Consider the following 18,002-nt stretch of genomic DNA (forward strand, 5'->3'; position numbering starts at 1 on the left):
CCCACATAGGGAGAGCGTCCCGAGTCTTGCGGGATGACTCGGGAATGAATGGCATGCCCGTTTTATCGAGGGAGGATCATCTATGTCCCATCAAAACCGCTATTTGTTGAGATCCTATGCAAGCGCCCTACCCGGAATGGCCAAACTGGCACCTTCCTGCGGAAAAATGTCCGAAAGACGTCCTCCTGGCTGCAATGATCATGCTAGGCTCTTGTTATAACACCTCAGTCATTGGCCATGACGCCCACGGTCACGCTGATGTCGCTAAATTGCTAGCAGAACTCATCAAAGAGGCTGGAAAGAGGGGATGACCCGTGACATTGGTCGGAAGTGGGGGCTGAGCGGTGCCGACCCTGTCGAGAGGAGATCATGCGATATTGCCATTCAGGTGATGTGCGCACCAGTTGCCTATTCTGCTCGCCTGCCCACCCATCGGATTCTGAACAACTGGATTCTATTTGATAATGCTTGTGATACGATTATTACTATTTGGATACAGCGGTCTCCGAGCACTTGGAAGAATTCTGAACCGTTTACGAAGCAACGATGGCACCTCCGTTGACGTGGATAGACTGTCCAGAGATGAAGGATCCGTCGGCGGAGGCCAAGAAGACGTAGGCCGGACCGAGCTCCGAAGGCTATAAAGAAAAAGGGAGGAAACATCGTGAGTACGATAGACAGGAGGTGTTGAGTGAAAATCGGAGAAGAGACAAACCTGTCCGATCCTTCCGATGGGAGCAGGGTTCTTGAGCCACTCGGACAAGGTTCCCTTTGACATGGCGGCCTCTTGCAAGGGAGTGTAGACCTACGAGAGTAGCAAGTTGTCAGCACTACTATTTTGATGAGCGCACCACGACCGCACTGTCTACTCACGGGTCCGGGGCAGACGGCGTTGACTCGGATTCCCTTGCCGATGAGCTGGTTGGACAAACCACGGACCATACCGACCTGAGCGGCCTTGGTCATGGTGTAGTCGAGCAACGAGGGGGGACCGGCGTAGGCGACTTGCGAAGCGGTGACGATGATGGAAGATCCCTTGCCCATGTGGGGGACGGCAGCTCGGGTCAAGAAGAAGGTTCCCTTGATGTTGAGGTCGATGGTGTGGTGCTGCGGAGGCGCGGGGTTAGCGAGACGAAACTTTCAGTCTGATTGATTTGCGGCGAGCCGACTCACGAACTGCTCGTCCGAAATGTCGGTAATGTCGGGGCAATCGTACATGACCGAGGCGTTGTTGACGAGGACGTCGATTCGACCCCAAGCCTTGACGACGGTCTCGACGACTCGCTTGCATCCCTCCATGTCACGCAGGTCCTGGGGGACCAAGAGACACTGTCGGCCCAAGGCCTGGATGGTCTTTTGGACCTTGTTGGCGTCGACCTGCTCCTCGGGCAGGTAGTTGATGGCGACGTCGGCACCCTCCATGGCGAACATGACGGCGGCGGCTCGACCGATACCCGAGTCTCCTCCGGTGACGAGACACTTTCGGTCGATCATCTTGCCGGCGGGCTTGTACGAGTCGAAACCGTCCTCGGCCTCGACGTCGGTGGTCTTGACGTCCTTGGCCATGTCGGCCTGGATACCGACCTTGCGACCCTCGTCACGCTGAGAGTGGTCGGCACCCTTGAACTCGTCGGGACCCGGGTGGGCACCGGCTTGTCCGGTCTGCTGCTGGGCAGAGTTGGTAACGTCCGAGACGACTTGCTTGATGGCGTCCATAGTGTGTGTGTGGGTGTTTTAGTGTGAAGTATTTGTGAGGGGTGTGGAAAAGAGATTGGTTTGGTGTAAGAGGAGAGGGGAGATGCGAGTTGTGTGGGTGGCTGAACCGTTCTCGAACCAGATATATATATATACTCTTCGCTCTAGCCTGAGGCGATGACCTGGCCTCGGGATCGGACGATTGACCCGGGTGATGATGCATGACGAGTGGTGCTGGTCGCATGTGGAGGTGCAGTGGGCAGGGCATACGACGGCTCAAGGGTTCCAACAAGTTTCGTCATCGCTCGTTTCAGTTCCGCGCCCACGCGTGCCTGAGAAGGGGGACCATTGCCGCATCGCCCGCACCACACCGATGCTCGGTGATTGTCTGGCGATTCGACAGTCGGGACTCGGTTCGTCGATTCGACACAACTTTCGATGCGGGGGGAATGACGTGGACTTGAATACTCGAGTGTTCCCACTGTACCACTGTACGAGTACGAGTACGAGGCGAGAGACGAGAGGCCGGAGGCGCTGCGACGTCGGACGCATCGTCGAGACTGAGCAGTCACCGGGAAACGGTGGAGGAAGTCATGGGCTGTGTTGTGGAACGTTCAATCTCGCAAGCACGGAAACGTCGTCACATGCGACACATGTGGCAGATTGCAATGCGAGGACGAGCGATATGTCTGATACCAGATCTGAAGCATGAGTTGTGCGCGACGGCGGGGACAGCCCAATCGATAGGCGCCAGCGGGAAAAGGCGGAGAAAGGCCGAGCTGTAGTCACCGTTCTGAACCAACCTTGCCATGGGTAATCAGTTGGCGTCTGATATCTCGATCAGCCAGTGTCAACGCCCCCTAAAAGGTATCACAGGTGATCCATGGGCGTATGGGCATTGTACGAGCTGGACTGGAAGAGGGCTGACTGTTTTCGAAGCGTAAACCGCCAAAAAAGACCGCAAAAAGGGCAAAAACACTGGGTCCCACCTGTGACTCGAACACAGCACCCCTCCCATCCGAGTAGGATGTTTAATACCCCTAAGGGAGGATCATAACCCCTAGACCAGCGGGACCTTGATGTTTGGGATGTTCACAGTAGAAACAGGTCGAGCCAGCGATAATCAGGCCCAAAAAGCCGCACTGCTCAGCATGCTTGGCACTTTAGAGCGATACGGGAGGTCATAACCCCTAGACCAGCGGGACCTTGATGTTTGGGATGTTCACAGTAGAAACAGGTCGAGCCAGCGATAATCAGGCCCAAAAAGCCGCACTGCTCAGCATGCTTGGCACTTTAGAGCGATACGGGAGGTCATAACCCCTAGACCAGCGGGACCTTGATGTTTGGGATGTTCACAGTAGAAACAGGTCGAGCCAGCGATAATCAGGCCCAAAAAGCCGCACTGCTCAGCATGCTTGGCACTTTAGAGCGATACGGGAGGTCATAACCCCTAGACCAGCGGGACCTTGATGTTTGGGATGTTCACAGTAGAAACAGGTCGAGCCAGCGATAATCAGGCCCAAAAAGCCGCACGCTTCGCGTGCGTGGCGCCTGCGGCGCCCTTCTTTCCCCAGCTGGGCCTCGGTACGCATTCTTACTGATAGGACCCTCTCTCAGACCTTTTAGGAGATGTCCTTGCAGACGTCCAACTAGTACCCTGCACTAGTTAGACATCCACTATTACATAGCTATGCCTACCGTTACCTCGCCCCAGTCTCGCAACCTTATTACCTCAAGACCCCAGAGATCCACTGCCGGGCCTCATAGAAAACCCCGTACGCCACGCGTATGTATTGAGCTGTTGCCATGGATCTCACGTGACGCGCCCGCCCTAGCAGTGACAAGTTACTCCGGAAGCCACCTCACGTTTCGAGAAGCCATCAAAATGTTGAAACCCCTCATCCTTCCCACCGAGACGTTCTCGGATCTCGGCAGTGGCCATCTAAAACACGTCTATTCCGTTTAGATAAACCCTCATCTCACCCCTCGCGACATGGCCAGCTCGGCTGAACGCAGGAGGGACTCAAGGCTCGACGCCCTTTTTGGCGGTGGGCCGGAAGGCAAGCCCGACTTGGAGCAAATTCGCCAGGCCCGAATCGCCGATCGGCAAGAACAACTCCGGTGGATGGTCGACCAAGCTTTGGAGCGATTCGAATCTAGACGCACCGATGTCTCTCATGATGGCATCATAGGCGAGTTGAACCGCCGCCGAGAGAGGTGTCACCTGCCCGCCATCGAGAACACGCTCTTGGCCGACGCTCTGCAGAAGAGTCACCCACTTGCCGAGCTGTTTTGTCAACTTCTCAACGACCCACTCGGCCTGGACCCAAGTGGTCACCCTGCTCTAGAGCTCGCTACGGTCGAGCTCGACGACGTTGGCAAATCAGGTGGAGCTGCCAAAGGCGAACAAGGTGACACCGAGACCTACGAGATCGAACAAGACGAGGGAGGCTTCTCGCTCGAGGTCTACCTCCGCATCGTCCGGCTCACCCGAGAACGCTCTCTCGAGCTGCTCGAGCAATGGAAAGATCGTTATCCCGTTGACTGGTGGCATATAGGTACGTCCGCGTTCGAACGGAATGCGCAGCCCCGCAAATCGCTAAGAAGGTGTTCCGTCTGCGCGCAAACCTCACCGTCTAGAGACGAAACGACAGGCTTGGGAAACGGCAGACGAGATGGTATCGTGGATATATGCGGGCGCGACCATCGCCACTACAGGTACGTGTTACTCAACCGAACGCGAATGCAAACGCCTTTAAGCAAACCACTGACGACTGATTCCTCTCTTTCGGTACAGCTCAAGGACGGCTTCAACACGACGAAACCCAAACGCAAGGTAGACGAGCGCGATTTTCGAGCATGCTCCGCCCAGACGAGTCCTTCACCGTTTATCGCATCCCTGCTCTCGCCGTTGCGGACCTCGGTAATACGCCTGGTACCACGTGTCAAGACGTGTGGGACATTCACCCTGCAGTACTCGTCGAGATGGACCTGATCGCTGCAATGTCTCGTGAGCTGAGCTTGAACTCGGCATTTGGAGGTCCATCCTTTGTGCGATGGAGGGATTCCACCGAGGTTCGAGACATGGTTGCTATAGTCGATTCTCTGCTTTCCGACACGTCTCCCTCGGATCAAGACCCAGTCGTGCTGGCCCCGGATCCAGCGTTACGAGAGGAGTTAGACGGACACTACAGGTATGTCTGCGCGCAGAAGAAAGATCAGGGTTACAAATATCTGACAGAATGTTTCCGTATGTCAATCATTTCGACTCTATAGGATGATGCGCGAGGTGGCAGCCGAGGAGCACATGAAGCCGATCTCATCTAGAGCTCTCGAAAAAGCAATCGACGCGGCGAGCCTCACAACGAGGCGGGTCGGTGGTGATGGTACAAGTCTCTTTCTCAATGTCGCCAAGGATATACCTATAAGAGACGCTTTCTCGAACGCGAGTTGGTACGGACCCGTAGCTGGAGCCGCATCTCGATATTATCGATATGCGGGCCCAGATCACGGGCCATTTGTCGACTTCTGGGCAGTGTGCATCTGTCACATACTCTTCCGGCTCTTCCTTGGATTCTTTTGGAAGACGCTCTCTATCCTGAGACCAAGGGTCATCATCTGCCAGTCGGACAAGGTCTGTCAGATCTTGCGATCCAACAAGGCGTCGGTTGAAAACGTGCGCGAGCTGAGCGGCAACTCGGGATCGACCGAGGACGACTGGACCGACCAGGCTGACGGCGATTTCATTCGCTGTTGGTTGGGGAAAATTACCCTCGTTCAACTCGCCGACGGCCAGTGGTCGCTGCTGTTGCATCGGTTCCACTGCGGCTTGATGTCGTATCGACCCGACCTCACCTGGCACCTGCATGAATTGAACGTCCTGGTCGCTCTGAAAGGCAGGATCCTCTTCGAGCTCGCGGCAGACCAGGCAACGTGGAGCAAGTCGGCTGCGTCCATAGTACAGGTCAGTTTACGATCAGCAGGCACATGTTTTCAAGCTTACTTTGTTGCTGACATTGATGTCTCGTCTGCCTGCATATCCCACGCTACAGAAGCAAAGCGAAGAGCTTTTCGAAACGATCGGCCTGAAGAGTCTTTGGGAAGAAAAGTTACAGGTGCAGTCGCATTCAGACGGAGCCCCCATCCTAGCAAATCATTGACGGACATATACTATCTCGGCGAAACGCTCGCTCGACAGGTGTACCTTGAACTTCAAACCGGCATATTCAGTCTGTCACGCTGCCGAAAATCCGATGAAGACTTCGATCAGCTATTGGAAGAAGCTCTGATTCGGGGTGCCAGAATGGCTCAGATCCGTCAAAGGACCCTGGATGCAGCTGTGACTGCAGCTGGAGAGCCTAGTAGCGATGAAAGATTGGAGCAGATTCACGATCTCGCCCAGTCTTCTCACGCACCTTGCCCAGACGGCATGTCGGTGGGAGATTCGGACTGGAAATTTTGGCTCGAATCGAGAAAGATGGGCTGTGTCCTTGCCGAGTCGGCTAGGCGTCTCTGTCTCCAGCAAGATACGGACGAGTTGAAGCAAGCAGCCGCCCGGGCTAGGAAAGCTTTGGCAAATGCACAAGACAGTAAGTATCGATTTGGTCTCCAATTTCTGTTGTTGCTGCCTTGTTCGCCGGCCGAGTCCCGATTTGGTACACAGAGCGTCGTTTGTACCCTGGTTACACGTCATATCATAAACCCGAGGACGTCTTGATGTGGCTCGCCAATGTGAATACCGCGACTGCAGCCCGGTCGAGTGTGGTTACAGGTGCGTGAATGGTGGACGTAACCCTCGCCGGCACGGTTTCTGACACAATTCCCGGTCCACCACAAATACGCCCAGCAGGATACAGGCTGGTCACGTGTCGGATCTGTCACAAAGTCGGAATCATCAAGGGCCAGATGGCTATGCATTTCTGCATGAAAGACGGCCAACTACTTCAGGGGGAAAAGATCACATACAGAGAGCCACACTTGGAGATCGTCAGGTTGCTCATCCCTGCACAGCTTCTAGTCCACCCGGTATTCGGCACGCGACTACAAAGTTGGGCGGCGGAAAGGGGTGATACGATCTCTCTGGAAAGGTCAAGATGCTGTTACGAGAATGACATTCCTTCCGGTGCGTGCTTGTCGCCATACACATAATCGGTTCCACATCTTGACACTCGACACTTCCTCATTGGTCACCAGTGCTTTACATGACCCTGAAGGAACAGGAGAATCTGCCGGAATTTGCGGAATTTTACCGACTTCAACAGGTAAAGCCCGTGGTCTGAAACGGCACCCGATCCGTCATGGCCAGCTGACTATGGTGTACGTTCGAGCAGATCGTGGCCGTTACTGTGGAATACCAAGTGACCAACGGTCAAAAGACACTGGAACAGATTCTTTGGCGTCCACACCACGACGATCACATCATCAGCCGGCACTATTTAACAATGGCCAAGATCAACAAGCTGGAACGCAGGCGACGAGGCGGAGGATCAGTATCTCCAGACCGCCAAGACGATTTGCCTCTCGATTACACACCACCAGCCTTCGACCCTTTCACCTGGAACTCCGTAGAGGACTTGGAAAGTCTCGATACTTAGTGTGAAACGACACTGTCTATACGCGCGCGCTTACGCCACGATCCATTCACGATGAACGTTTACCGGTCTATGGGCCACCTATGCAAATTACGACGTTGTACTGTCTATCATTATGTTGCTGCCTTTCTCATAGCGGCGCAGTGAGTCCTTGTCGTTGAGATGGCAGACCTGCCTGCCGGGGCTTGTTGTGATTTAGCGCGATCAAAATGTGAGACATGCCTTTGATCAAAAAAGTGTGATGGGAGCGTCTTAACTGATTCGGAGGACAACGATCGCAAACATCTTGACATGTCCCGTATACTTTGTGAACCTTTTCTGTACACTATTCAATCACATTCAATCATGCCAGACATCCCCTTTGCTGAAAAGAGCTTCCAGGATGCAGGCAACCATGCCAAAAGCTGTATCAAATGCACTGTCGATGGCGGTGAGTGTTTCACATCATATTTCATCAGTGCAAAACCTCACAATTCGGTCGTTCAGGTCCTAAATGTACAGGAGGACCATTCTGCGGAACTTGTTCCTCTAGGGGCTTAATTTGCGTCTTTCCACCCCCAAGAAAGGCAGCACAGCTCGCCAAAAAGCACCCTAAGCTGCTGATCAAGAGGACCGGAGAAGACAGGTGAGAACGCATAGCCTGAGCGTCGTTGCCTGGTATCTCACCTTTACCTTGCCCGATGTCCAACCTTTACTCGTAGGCCTGGACAACAGAAGCGACAGAGGACGCGGTGATTGAAAGCTGCTGACCAAGAGAACTGAAGATCGTAGGTAACATCTTATAGCCTGAGCGTCCTTACCCGATATCTAACCTATACTCGTAGTCCTACACAACAGAAGCGAGAGAGGCAGCTGTGACTGAGGTCGAGACAAGGACGTTGTATTCATATACTCAGGCCCGATCGTACCGTCGCCATATCGTAATTGAGGTTCTGAGCGGCCTCCCGATGAGAAGCCTCTCCAAGCGAGTTTGAAGTCCCTCGTCAATGCTCTGGTCAATGCGCTTAGTATCCGACCTACTCGCACATGCGGAGCTTTCCACATCCTGTCCTGTCTTTCCACAGTTCTGGCGGTGTCTAGTCTCGTCCTCAAATAGTACCAAGTACTCGATCAATCACCCAGGCCTGCGTTGCGCCTGTCGGCGCCAAGACCTCTGTCTGCAATGCCTTCCATGCAATACAGCTCCCGAATGTCATCCTTCACCTGCTGCCTCACACGTAACAACACTGTCTGCAGCCGACCTGATGTCACGATTCTATATGCGGCTGTTAGTCGCTCATATCAGCATATTAGGCCCTGCTGAGCTCACCGCTCTTTCCACCCGGGACGGTGTCCACGGGTTCGACGTCTCGACGGGCTTCGAAACCCGGTCGCGTAGGGTTCCAGTTGTGACTCGAACACGGTACACCCGCCGGGGTCCAACTTCCAAGACTCGCCACGCTCGAAATCTTGCAGAAACCTTCTCTTTTCCGCGTTTCAGTCGATCCCCGCGGAGTCAAGGGGAAACCTCCCGCAGCGACGCGCCAGCCCTTGAACTCCTTGCGGCGTCCTTTGTGGTCGGCCCCTGGGTCACCCTCACCGCATCCCTTTGATACGCCCCCGTTTGATAATGTTCCACATTCCCCTCAAACGTGTTCCATCTTTCGCATATAATCCATGTCGCACAACGATGTTCTGTGACCAAAATTGGAGACCACTTTGCGCCAACGCAGGAGTAGATCGACAACTCGCGCCACTTCACATTCGAAACCATGGGCGTCGGAAGCTATACCAACGCGGCTCTCAGCCAGCCTGTCATCGCCCTAGGTATATCGGGTCTCAGTCTATTACTTCTTGTTATCGTCCTACTCTCGGTACCGGGGCCCGTCGAGAGCCTCTACTGGTTCGAGATGGACTCTCCAACTGGCGAAGGCGCGGTACTCAAGACGGGAGTCAATGGGTGGTGCTGGGCTGGAGTAAGTCGAGGTCAAGATCTTCAACGCTTTGTAGCGCGAGCTGAAACTCTCGACTCGCGTATAGACCAGCAACTGCACCTATGCCGCTTTGAGGTAAGCTCGAGTTGCGCCTGGGACCTTCTGATAGCCGGTCGCTAAGTCGAATCACATCGCCACTCCAGCGAAAATCCCTACCTAGACCAAATATTCGACGTCGGTTCCGCCATTACGGTCAAAACCCTGGTCCCCTTGTCCTGTTACTGGACGATCATCGCCGTCGTCTTCTGGGCAGTCTTGACGGTGACCGCGCCTGCAGGCTACAGGGTCATCGGCACAGAGCACCTGGCGCGACATCTCTATTTCAACATAATCGAGGTGGCCGTGCTGTGCATGCAACTGGTGAGCTTGTTCCTGAATTCCCCATGATCGACAGTTCGATGCCTAAAAACTCCTCTTCTTCTCCTGGACAGTTCGGCTGCATCCTCGCATGGCTCGCGTTTGGCTCAACGCACAACTCGTTCTCCACCTTGAAACGCAGCAGTGTGGAGATTCGGGCTGGCAATGCGATGTCGACCATCGCGGTCGCCGCAACGATCTCGATGCTAGGCTTTGGCCTGGGCGCATACGGTATCCATCGACGTATCAAAGAGGCCGACCGGGTGTGGAAGGAGGAAAACTACCACGCCAACCTGGTGAACATGCCTCAACCTGAGCTTCCCGGCAGAGGGATCGAGAACCGCCCGGGGTCCGGAATCATTGGCCAATTCCGCGCTTCACGCGTGTCGTCGTACGCCGAACAAGACCCGCAGCAGATCAAGGCAAGGTTGTCCGACTACTCCGAAGCCCAGAGAGAAAAGGGTTCCATGCAATTCGGTACGCGGACCGCTCAAGGTCGAACCATGTCGGAAAATCCCGCAGTCGTAATCGTCGATGAGAGAGGCGAAGAAAGCCTGATCAGCGATCAAGGACAGCATGACAAGCTCGACGAGGAATATGCTCACCAGGTCAGAAGGTGAGCGAGGTGTGACGTTCCGCCGCCGGGGACACCAGTCGACCTGCTCGATTTTGCCAGGATGAGCCTATCTGAAGCTGGCCCCTACACCGCGGCAACCAAGCCTCCTGCAGCTGCTTAGTAATGTGACGGCGTGCCCATGTCTGTTGCGGCGTTCTTATTCGATTTCTTGCATGTATATCTTGTACCCTTGGCCCCTGAACCACCGGTCTTATCACTTCTTCGAAGCTGCTTGCGCCGACATTGGTGTACGGATTATGGCTTTGCGCCGTAGAATCGTATAGTTGTAATTGTACATTCGACTGACATCGACCTCTCAATATAGAATACACTGTTAGCTCACACAAGCAACAACTCGTATTGTACAACATTCGGTAGCTCGTACGTCACCCATCAATTTGGGGCAATATCGTCCTGTGGTCGTCGTCGTTTCGGCTCACGCCGCTTCTTCCTGGACTTCCCGCCGCGTGTGATCGCCCTTGATAGCTTCCTCAGAAGTCGTTTCGCCCGCTGTAGCAGCCGGTCGAAGCCTCTGCAGCCTCTCCTCGATCTCCCTGTCCTCTCGCGCTCGTTCCACAATTCGCTCTTCTTCCCGCTTAGCATCGCTCTGACGCTCGATGTCCTCTTCCCGCTTCTTCTCCTGCACCAACCCTTCCAACTCCTTCTCCAGGTCGTCCTCGTCCACATCGACCCCTGCACTAGACCCGGCGAGGGCCAACTGACCGCCACTCTGGATAGCCTGATCGATCTCCTGCTGGTCTGCGAGAGCGTCCGCCAAGGCATCCATGGTCGCGTCCACGCGATCTCGCTGAAGCGCCGGGTTCGACAAGACGGAACGCAGGGTCGAGGTCGACATTTCGTAGGCCTTGATGATCTGGTCCAAATACAATACGAGAACACACGTTACCAGGTGAGTAAATTTCGGATAACCGATTCGACGGGGACTCCACACATACCTCGGCGTCCCCTTGGGCATTATCGATTCCTCTTAAGACCGTCCTGAGCTGTTCGGCCGCCCCGACCCGTTTCTCTAGAACACTCTCCAGTTGCTTCTTCGATCGGAGGTATGAGAGGGCGATTGTTTTCTGGTTCTGCTTCAAGAACGTCGAGGCTTTGGTCTGGGCACTGCAGAGAGAGAGGCGATATACCGTCAATTCGGAACGATCACTCTCCATTTTTGACGATGCGACGGAGATGAACGAGGAGAGAAGGACCTACCTAATCATCTCCTCGTGAATACCTTCAATCTGCCTATCAAGCTTGTCTAGCGTAGCCATGATCGCTACCGTTCCCCGATCCGCTTCTGTGACCTTGACGTCGCTAGGGTCTGTGCCTAGAGGTACGATCTTGTAGACCTGTTATCCCAAGCCGATGATGACGGGACAGCAGAATGCAGACTTTCGCTGGTCAGCCACAAGTGCTCCTCGAAGGTGTAACTCGGCCTGTTGCTTACCTCGCCCTTCTCATCGGCCACTAACACCTTCTTGTCCCGTTGCAGATACCTCAACAGGATTTTGCAATCTCTCTCGCTGATTCCGACCTGCTCTTGATCTTTGCTCGACCCCGAACGTGAACAGGAAGGCAGTACCATAGTAGAATATCGGCTGAGGAATGAGCTCGTAGTAAGAAGGTGTGCCGATGGGGTCAGAGGTGGGGAAGAGGCGAGGTGGGAGATCAAGTTCTGAGCGACTTCCTGATGGGTTTAATAGGGAATACAAAAGTCAGATGGTCAGTCGATGATTCATCCAGATTGATCAGAGAGTAATGCTCCATCGTGAACCAGGCTCACCTCGACCAACCCAAGATGAACCACCCTGACGCCCCTCAACCGTTTCCATATCTTTTCCTCATCAACTCCTTTGGGCGACGACGAGGCTCCGAACGGGTTCAGCTTGGAGAGACCCCACCAGAGCGGAGCGGTTATGAGTCTAGAAGTGAGCGAAGGGGTTTGAGAGATGGGATATGGGGAAGAAAGGAATGAAGGAAGGGGGAGATAATTGGGTGGCGTTGACGAGAGTTGCGAGTCCTACGGGACGACAGATGGTAAGGAATACCGCACGCGGAGATTGAGCTGATCAGCACGAGAACAAATCGGTAGCATACCTGAACACTGCAAACTCAACTCACGACGACGCTTGCTAACCCTTTTGGCCTTCCCGTCCCCGTCAACCCGCCCGCAGTCCACTCGAACGCCCTGCCTAATGCCTCCTTGTCCACCTCGAACCCCAGCCTGTCGACCGTCGTCGAGTCCGAACCACGTCCGAGCAATCCTTCCCTGAGAGATTCCTCCAATACCGAGGACCACCATCGTAGATTGGCTTCGTAACCCGCTGGGTTGGTCAGCTCCTGGTTAGAGGTGAACGTATAGAGGGCCTGTAGACGGGGTTGCGAGGGCGTTTGTAGGGTCGATGAATCTTCCAGAAGTTGTGCTAGAGAAGTAGGTGGAGCCATAGTGGCTGTCGAGATTTAAGAGATCTTTGTAAGCACAGTCTCAAGATGTTGGTTCAGAGGACATCGCATATTGATGAGACCATCCTGATGGCGAGAATGATATGTTTACGAAGTCGCAGACTCCATAATCACGTTGCGGATCGCTGACATAATGCGTATTCGTTATACGCGTCCGACCCGAATGCCGTCACCTTTCCCGGCTGACGTCACCCTGCTATGCCCGAGGGGCGATCTGACCCGCCTTTGCCGAAATAGCACGGCCTCCCCTCTCTATGTCCCCACGATATACACAAACTACTATCAGAGCATTCATCATCATCATTCCATCGCCTCATCGTCTCCAATACTATCACATTCATATCATACAGTTTGACCTGTCCCTAAGCACATATCCATACCTCCTCAAATACCCTCCCTCAACAACCTGACGTTCACACCATGGGCGAAATCGAACTCGGCCAATACATCGTCGAAAGGTAAGGTCAAAGGTCTTGATCGAAGGTATGCTGTTTGTGCAGTCCTTACACTGACTCATCGATCGTCGACAGGCTCAAGCAACTAGATGTCAAGCAAGTCTTCGGTCTTCCAGGTAAGCCGGACGCTCGTTGTCGAGGAAGTGCCGTTTGTCTATCCGCTCTAAATGCTAATCGGTATCGCCGTGCGATCATTCGTTTGTAGGCGACTACAACCTTGACTGGCTGGACTTCATCGAAAACGACAAGGTTAGTAGCTGAGACTACCTCTGTTCAGTTTGAGATTTATACATAACGTCTACAACTTTTCTTCCTCGCAGGACATTCACTGGGTCGGATCGACTAATGAGCTTAACGCTTCGTACGCGGCGGACGTGAGTTTGCTCAAAAACACCTTTCGAACATATTCAGTTTGATACGGATGCTGAAATCGTTTGACCGTCTCGAACAGGGATACGCTCGAGTGAAACACAGTCTAGGTGTGGTTGTCAGTGAGTACCAAATGGGTTGAATGTATTCCGGAGTAGACTTTATATACCAACTTATTTCCTACGCTGTCCCATTTTCCAGCCACGTTCGGTGTTGGTGAACTCTCGGCCTTGAACGGTATCGCAGGCGCCATGTCTGAACGTGTCCCCATCTTGCACTTGGTCGTGAGTCCGCTCGACAAGCCCAAACTCGCTCGATTATCTTGAGGAAGATGGCTAAAGAAATGCCTGTCACCTCATCTGACAGGGAGTCCCCTCGACCTCGCTCCAGGCTAACAAGGCCATCTTGCACCACACCCTAGGCGGTTCGGGCACTTTCAACTCGTTTGCGGAAATGTCCTCGCATATCAGCAGCGCCGTCGGTATCCTCAAAAAGAACACCGACTGGACGACCGAGATCGACCGCGTCATCACTTGCGCTTTGACCGAGTGCAGGCCCGTCTACTTGACCCTTCCGACTGATCTGGTTCACGCCAAGGTCTCGGATGCGCCTTTGAGGGAGTCCAAGCTGCCTCGACCTCATTCGGCGCCGGTCAGCGATGAGCTGGGAGACGAATCGACCCAGTCGGACGTGCTGAAACATTGCATCGCCGAGATCTCGGAGAGGTTCGAGAAGAGCAAGAACCCTATCGTCGTCGTCGACATCTGCGCCGACAGGTTCGGATGCGGGCCCGAGCTGAAAAAGTTGGTCGAGGCTACGGGAGTTAGGTTCTTTGCCAGTAGGTGGCCGGTTGAAAGATATATTGGTTTTCCTGGCTTGGAAGCTCATATTATTTGTCTCGCAAATACACAGCCCCTATGGGAAAGTGAGTCCGGTCGACTTGCTGTAGATGCCTCCTTTCGTGCTCTCAAGCTCACCCAAACTGATCATACTTGCAGATCGGTGTTGGACGAGGATCACACCCTGTTCGGTGGTACCTACGCCGGTGCAAACTCGCTCCCTGCCGTCAGACAAGAGATTGAGAATGCCGATTTCGTCTTGATGGCCGGCAAGTTGGAGAGCGACTTCAAGTAGGTCGTGCTGAAGGGTTTCTCGCCGATAGGAATCTGGGCGGACATAGGGCTGATTCTGGGTTGAGGGTTATTTTTACAGCTCCGGAAGCTTCACCTTCCAGTTGCCCGTCAAGGTGGGTGCTTAGTCATTTCACTCTCGCGGCCAAACATCTAGCTAACGCTCATGTTGTAATCGTCCCAGGACACGGTCGAGCTCCACTCGTTCGAGACCAAGATTGGCTACGCATCTTATCCCGAATGCGACATCCGGACGATCCTGCCTCACCTGACCCGAGCACTGGGCCAGATCGTCAAGAAGAACGGTGGACCCAAGCAAAAGGACGAGAAGCTTATCGAGAAGAGCAAGAAGCAGAGGGAAGAGTTGGGTCAGGTGCCAGAGCCTGACTCCAAGGCTATCAAGCACGATTGGTTCTGGCCCAGGATCGGAGCTTTCTTGCAGCCTAACGGTTAGTTCAACCTCGTATCCGAGTTGGCAGGTGGTCGGTGAAGCTGATGTACATCCAAAAAAAAGATATTGTTATCGGAGAAACCGGCACGAGTAGTTTCGGACTCGTAAACGTTCCTTTCCCTAAGAACGGTTCATGCCTGACTCAGACCCTCTGGGGTAGTATCGGATGGGCTACCGGAGCAACTATGGGCGCCGTTGTGAGTCGCTAGCATGTCATCAAGCCGGGATTGTTGCTTACGCTCTGCTCTGCCTTGTCGACTCAGCTCGCCGCCAACGAGGCCAAGGAGAAGAGGAGGACCATTTTGTTTACTGGTGACGGGTCTATCCAGCTTACCTTGCAGGAGGTCGGCACGATGATCCGACGTAAGACCTGCCCGTACCTCTTTGTGCTGAACAACGATGGGTGAGCCTTGGTTTGAGAAGCGTGTTATTAACGACGACTGATCGATGTGCTCTCATTCGTTCTCTAGCTACGAGATCGAGCGACAGATTCACGGTCCCAAGGCCGAGTACAACGATATTATGATGTACGACTGGCAGAAGATGTTGCCGTTCTTTGCCGGAAAGAGCGTTAGTAACAATGGCATCGAACGTAACTCGGAACTTTCAAACTCATGGTTGCATCCCTCACAGACCCACCCTTACCAATCTTTCGAGGTTCATACTCCGGCCGAATTGGATGAACTCCTGAACGACAAGGAATTCAACGTGGCCGACAAGCTGAGACTGATCGAAGTCTACATGCCTCGGGGCGATGCGCCCGCCGGGTTGATCCGCCAGGCTCAGTTGACCGCCGAGGCCAACTCGAAGATTTAGAGACGGCACTGGCGTGTTGTCTCAAGAGTGACAGGAGAACCAGCAATATTCCAATCAAGTCAAAAGTCAGCCATTATAGAGAGCTACTAGAAACCGTCGATACAACTTGTCAAATAAAATAGAACCGTGTGATACAGTCAACAATACTCCGCTCGTCTCGTTCAACCCAGGACGACCAAGATTTCGTCCAAAATCTCATCTACCCGCTCGTCCTGCCGAACCAAATTTGACACCGATAGCTTGTTCTTCTCTGGCCGATAAGTGCCGGCGGAACCGACGGTGGTATAGAGGATGCGTTCCCGAAGCGGTCGCAATTCCACCCGATGCCTGATCAGGTTTCTCCATAGCCGTCGAACGTCCTCCTCGGTGGCATACCATTCCTCCCTCTCCATGGCCTCTTGCAGCTTTTTCCTCTGATCGTATTCTCTTCCCTTGATATCCAGATTGAGAAGGTCGGGTCGCCACGAGAAAGGCCGAAAGAGGATCCTTGAGATCCTGACAAAGGTTTTGAAATCGCTGATGCTGGTGCTGCCAAACGTGCTGTACAAGTGCGGGTGATGGACGATGGTACTGGTCAAGTCGGATATCCGGAAACGTAAGGGAGGGTGCATGTGCGTCTTTTCCGAGAGTCGACGCAGTGTCCGGAGTAGCTGTAACGACGTCAACCTGGATAAGTCTAGGGTTTCGTCATTGATCACTAAGCGATGTTTGCGTACCTTCCCGTCTATCAAGGGTTCACCCTGCTCTGACTGTACCGAGAAGTCTTCGAAAATTCCACCGTCTTCTCCCAAGACCGTCTCCTCGGCAGCCAAGCAACTAAGCGCAAACTTGTCGATGAACCACCCAGGAGCCTCGCTATTTCCACTCTCGGCCACTCCCGCATCGTCCCTCTCCCTTCTCGCATTCTTACGGCTCGACTCTCGCTGAGGGACCCTGAGTGACCGTGCCCGTTGCCTCGCACGGCGCGGAACCAACGAAGGGCGAACGTAGATCAGAAAGAATCCTTCAGGAAGAGGTTGAGATCGGTCCCGTTTCCCTTCCTCTGGCCGTGCTAAGGGATCGACCGCCTCTTTCCCCACATCGACGTCGTACTTTTCGACCCATTTGACCTGCCTCTCTTCGAGGATCTCTAAAAACTTGAGGTACACGCCATGTCGAGCGTCTTCGAGGCCTCTAACCACAAGGACTTGGGGTATATCAAGCTCGGCTTCGTCGTCCCCATAGATCGAAAGATTCGACCGGGTGGAAGCTCGAGAAGTGTTCGAGGACACGGTCCCATCGTCAACATCGACGTCGACGATCTGCGCCGCTTGATGATGACTTTCAGATGACATCGTGTTCGAAGTCTTGTTCGGAGGGGGGAGGACCGGTTTGGTCGAGTTGGCCTGGATCGCTTCGTCCTTCGGGCGATGTTTGCTAGGCTTGAAACGTGGTGAACGGATACTGCTTGTATGTACTGGTCCTTGGTGGTGCCCTGGTTCTACTTCCTGGGCTTCGCCGTTGCTGGTTGAAGATTCCAGTGCAGCAGGAAGTGGCAGTGAAGGGAAGACGGCACAAGGTAGCTCGCTGGCGGTCCATCGGGATGATATTTTGCTCGCCCTACACGTCAAGGCAAAGATTGCTGTACATATCTATGATCGATGAAGTCAACGCACCGGTCACGTCGTTTCGGATACGGGATCGACCGACTTACGATCTTACACATTGACGAGACCCTCTCGAGTCTATCCTGTAACCGTCTCTCCCTATCCTTCCTGCTCGTACCCACTCGCCCATGAATCCTCTGCCGCCCGTCGTCATCTATTTCGTCCTCGATATCCACATCCACATCGACTATCAAGTTCCGCTGACCAGCTATCAGGCACAAGAGGATTCCCAGAAAGATGTTCTTGTCGATGACAAGGTCGTCCGGAAGATGTGATTCGAGGTGGTGTATCAATCGAGCGAGATAGTCCCGAGACCCTATCAGAGGCAGCATTTGAACATGAGGAGGTACACCTGACGGATCTAGAAGGTGACATCTAGCTTCAATGTTCAGAGGTTGATGAAGATGCATGGTGACGATGGAGGTGAACATGGG

The 18,002-nt window shown here is 53.8% G+C and overlaps 6 protein-coding genes and 1 non-coding gene across 7 annotated transcripts; 3 read left to right on the forward strand and 4 right to left on the reverse strand.

The window, feature by feature from the left end:
* Nucleotides 1-368: 368 nt before the first annotated feature.
* HD553DRAFT_304753 (uncharacterized protein) lies at nucleotides 369-1,904 on the reverse strand. The gene is made up of 4 exons (XM_046179058.1): nucleotides 1,174-1,904; nucleotides 874-1,107; nucleotides 716-805; nucleotides 369-638 (listed from the first exon to the last, which is right to left on the reverse strand). Exons 1-4 carry the CDS (start codon nucleotides 1,714-1,716, stop codon nucleotides 534-536), a joined length of 972 nt encoding a protein of 323 aa, XP_046039811.1. The 5' UTR covers nucleotides 1,717-1,904; the 3' UTR covers nucleotides 369-533.
* A 772-nt stretch (nucleotides 1,905-2,676) lies between these two features.
* On the reverse strand, nucleotides 2,677-2,770 carry HD553DRAFT_t11. Its single transcript has one exon. It is a non-coding gene; the product is annotated as a tRNA-Pro (tRNA).
* An 866-nt stretch (nucleotides 2,771-3,636) lies between these two features.
* On the forward strand, nucleotides 3,637-7,711 carry HD553DRAFT_304756 (uncharacterized protein). Its single transcript, XM_046179059.1, has 10 exons — nucleotides 3,637-4,253; nucleotides 4,336-4,413; nucleotides 4,493-4,889; nucleotides 4,972-5,659; nucleotides 5,748-5,810; nucleotides 5,894-6,284; nucleotides 6,359-6,466; nucleotides 6,545-6,817; nucleotides 6,889-6,956; nucleotides 7,026-7,711. The coding sequence occupies exons 1-10, from the start codon at nucleotides 3,689-3,691 to the stop codon at nucleotides 7,287-7,289; spliced, it is 2,895 nt and encodes a 964-aa protein (XP_046039812.1). The 5' UTR covers nucleotides 3,637-3,688; the 3' UTR covers nucleotides 7,290-7,711.
* A 1,326-nt stretch (nucleotides 7,712-9,037) lies between these two features.
* Nucleotides 9,038-10,353, forward strand: HD553DRAFT_339093 (uncharacterized protein; the record flags this gene model as incomplete). The annotated part of the gene is made up of 5 exons (XM_046182407.1): nucleotides 9,038-9,241; nucleotides 9,306-9,334; nucleotides 9,403-9,619; nucleotides 9,691-10,232; nucleotides 10,293-10,353. The coding sequence occupies 5 exons, from the start codon at nucleotides 9,038-9,040 to the stop codon at nucleotides 10,351-10,353; spliced, it is 1,053 nt and encodes a 350-aa protein (XP_046039813.1).
* A 501-nt stretch (nucleotides 10,354-10,854) lies between these two features.
* Nucleotides 10,855-12,641, reverse strand: HD553DRAFT_253196 (Snf7-domain-containing protein; the record flags this gene model as incomplete). Its single annotated transcript, XM_046177334.1, has 6 exons — nucleotides 10,855-11,106; nucleotides 11,189-11,357; nucleotides 11,451-11,587; nucleotides 11,686-11,925; nucleotides 12,022-12,258; nucleotides 12,360-12,641. Coding segments are annotated over 6 exons (1,317 nt in total), but the record flags the coding sequence as incomplete, so codon positions are not given.
* A 349-nt stretch (nucleotides 12,642-12,990) lies between these two features.
* HD553DRAFT_304764 (thiamine diphosphate-binding protein) lies at nucleotides 12,991-16,066 on the forward strand. Its single transcript, XM_046179060.1, has 15 exons — nucleotides 12,991-13,159; nucleotides 13,232-13,272; nucleotides 13,362-13,405; nucleotides 13,477-13,530; nucleotides 13,608-13,647; nucleotides 13,727-13,809; nucleotides 13,892-14,363; nucleotides 14,438-14,450; nucleotides 14,524-14,655; nucleotides 14,738-14,771; nucleotides 14,840-15,104; nucleotides 15,170-15,303; nucleotides 15,370-15,509; nucleotides 15,577-15,676; nucleotides 15,740-16,066. The coding sequence occupies exons 1-15, from the start codon at nucleotides 13,122-13,124 to the stop codon at nucleotides 15,920-15,922; spliced, it is 1,773 nt and encodes a 590-aa protein (XP_046039815.1). The 5' UTR covers nucleotides 12,991-13,121; the 3' UTR covers nucleotides 15,923-16,066.
* On the reverse strand, nucleotides 16,067-17,961 carry HD553DRAFT_304765 (uncharacterized protein). The gene is made up of 3 exons (XM_046179061.1): nucleotides 17,616-17,961; nucleotides 16,639-17,553; nucleotides 16,067-16,572 (listed from the first exon to the last, which is right to left on the reverse strand). The coding sequence occupies exons 1-3, from the start codon at nucleotides 17,898-17,900 to the stop codon at nucleotides 16,084-16,086; spliced, it is 1,689 nt and encodes a 562-aa protein (XP_046039816.1). The 5' UTR covers nucleotides 17,901-17,961; the 3' UTR covers nucleotides 16,067-16,083.
* Between the last annotated feature and the right edge of the window lie 41 nt (nucleotides 17,962-18,002).

This window comes from Filobasidium floriforme, assembly GCF_021052385.1.
Source record: "Filobasidium floriforme strain CBS 6241 chromosome Unknown HD553scaffold_2, whole genome shotgun sequence".
Classification (NCBI taxonomy): Eukaryota; Fungi; Basidiomycota; class Tremellomycetes; order Filobasidiales; family Filobasidiaceae; genus Filobasidium; species Filobasidium floriforme.

Coding starts and splice junctions, on each gene's coding strand:
- HD553DRAFT_304753 (XM_046179058.1), bottom strand. CDS start 1,716: ATGGACGCCATCAAGCAAGTCGTCTCGGACGTTACCAACTCTGCCCAG. Junction 1,108..1,173: donor ACATTTCGGACGAGCAGTTC/GTGAGTCGGCTC, acceptor GCGCCTCCGCAG/CACCACACCATCGACCTCAA. Junction 806..873: donor ACGCCGTCTGCCCCGGACCC/GTGAGTAGACAG, acceptor CTACTCTCGTAG/GTCTACACTCCCTTGCAAGA.
- HD553DRAFT_304765 (XM_046179061.1), bottom strand. CDS start 17,900: ATGCTGCCTCTGATAGGGTCTCGGGACTATCTCGCTCGATTGATACAC. Junction 17,554..17,615: donor TCTCGTCAATGTGTAAGATC/GTAAGTCGGTCG, acceptor CATCGATCATAG/ATATGTACAGCAATCTTTGC. Junction 16,573..16,638: donor AACCCTTGATAGACGGGAAG/GTACGCAAACAT, acceptor ACGTCGTTACAG/CTACTCCGGACACTGCGTCG.
- HD553DRAFT_304764 (XM_046179060.1), top strand. CDS start 13,122: ATGGGCGAAATCGAACTCGGCCAATACATCGTCGAAAG. Junction 13,160..13,231: donor GGCCAATACATCGTCGAAAG/GTAAGGTCAAAG, acceptor GATCGTCGACAG/GCTCAAGCAACTAGATGTCA. Junction 15,510..15,576: donor TTTGTGCTGAACAACGATGG/GTGAGCCTTGGT, acceptor TTCGTTCTCTAG/CTACGAGATCGAGCGACAGA.
- HD553DRAFT_304756 (XM_046179059.1), top strand. CDS start 3,689: ATGGCCAGCTCGGCTGAACGCAGGAGGGACTCAAGGCTCGACGCCCTT. Junction 4,890..4,971: donor GAGTTAGACGGACACTACAG/GTATGTCTGCGC, acceptor TCGACTCTATAG/GATGATGCGCGAGGTGGCAG. Junction 5,660..5,747: donor CGGCTGCGTCCATAGTACAG/GTCAGTTTACGA, acceptor CCCACGCTACAG/AAGCAAAGCGAAGAGCTTTT.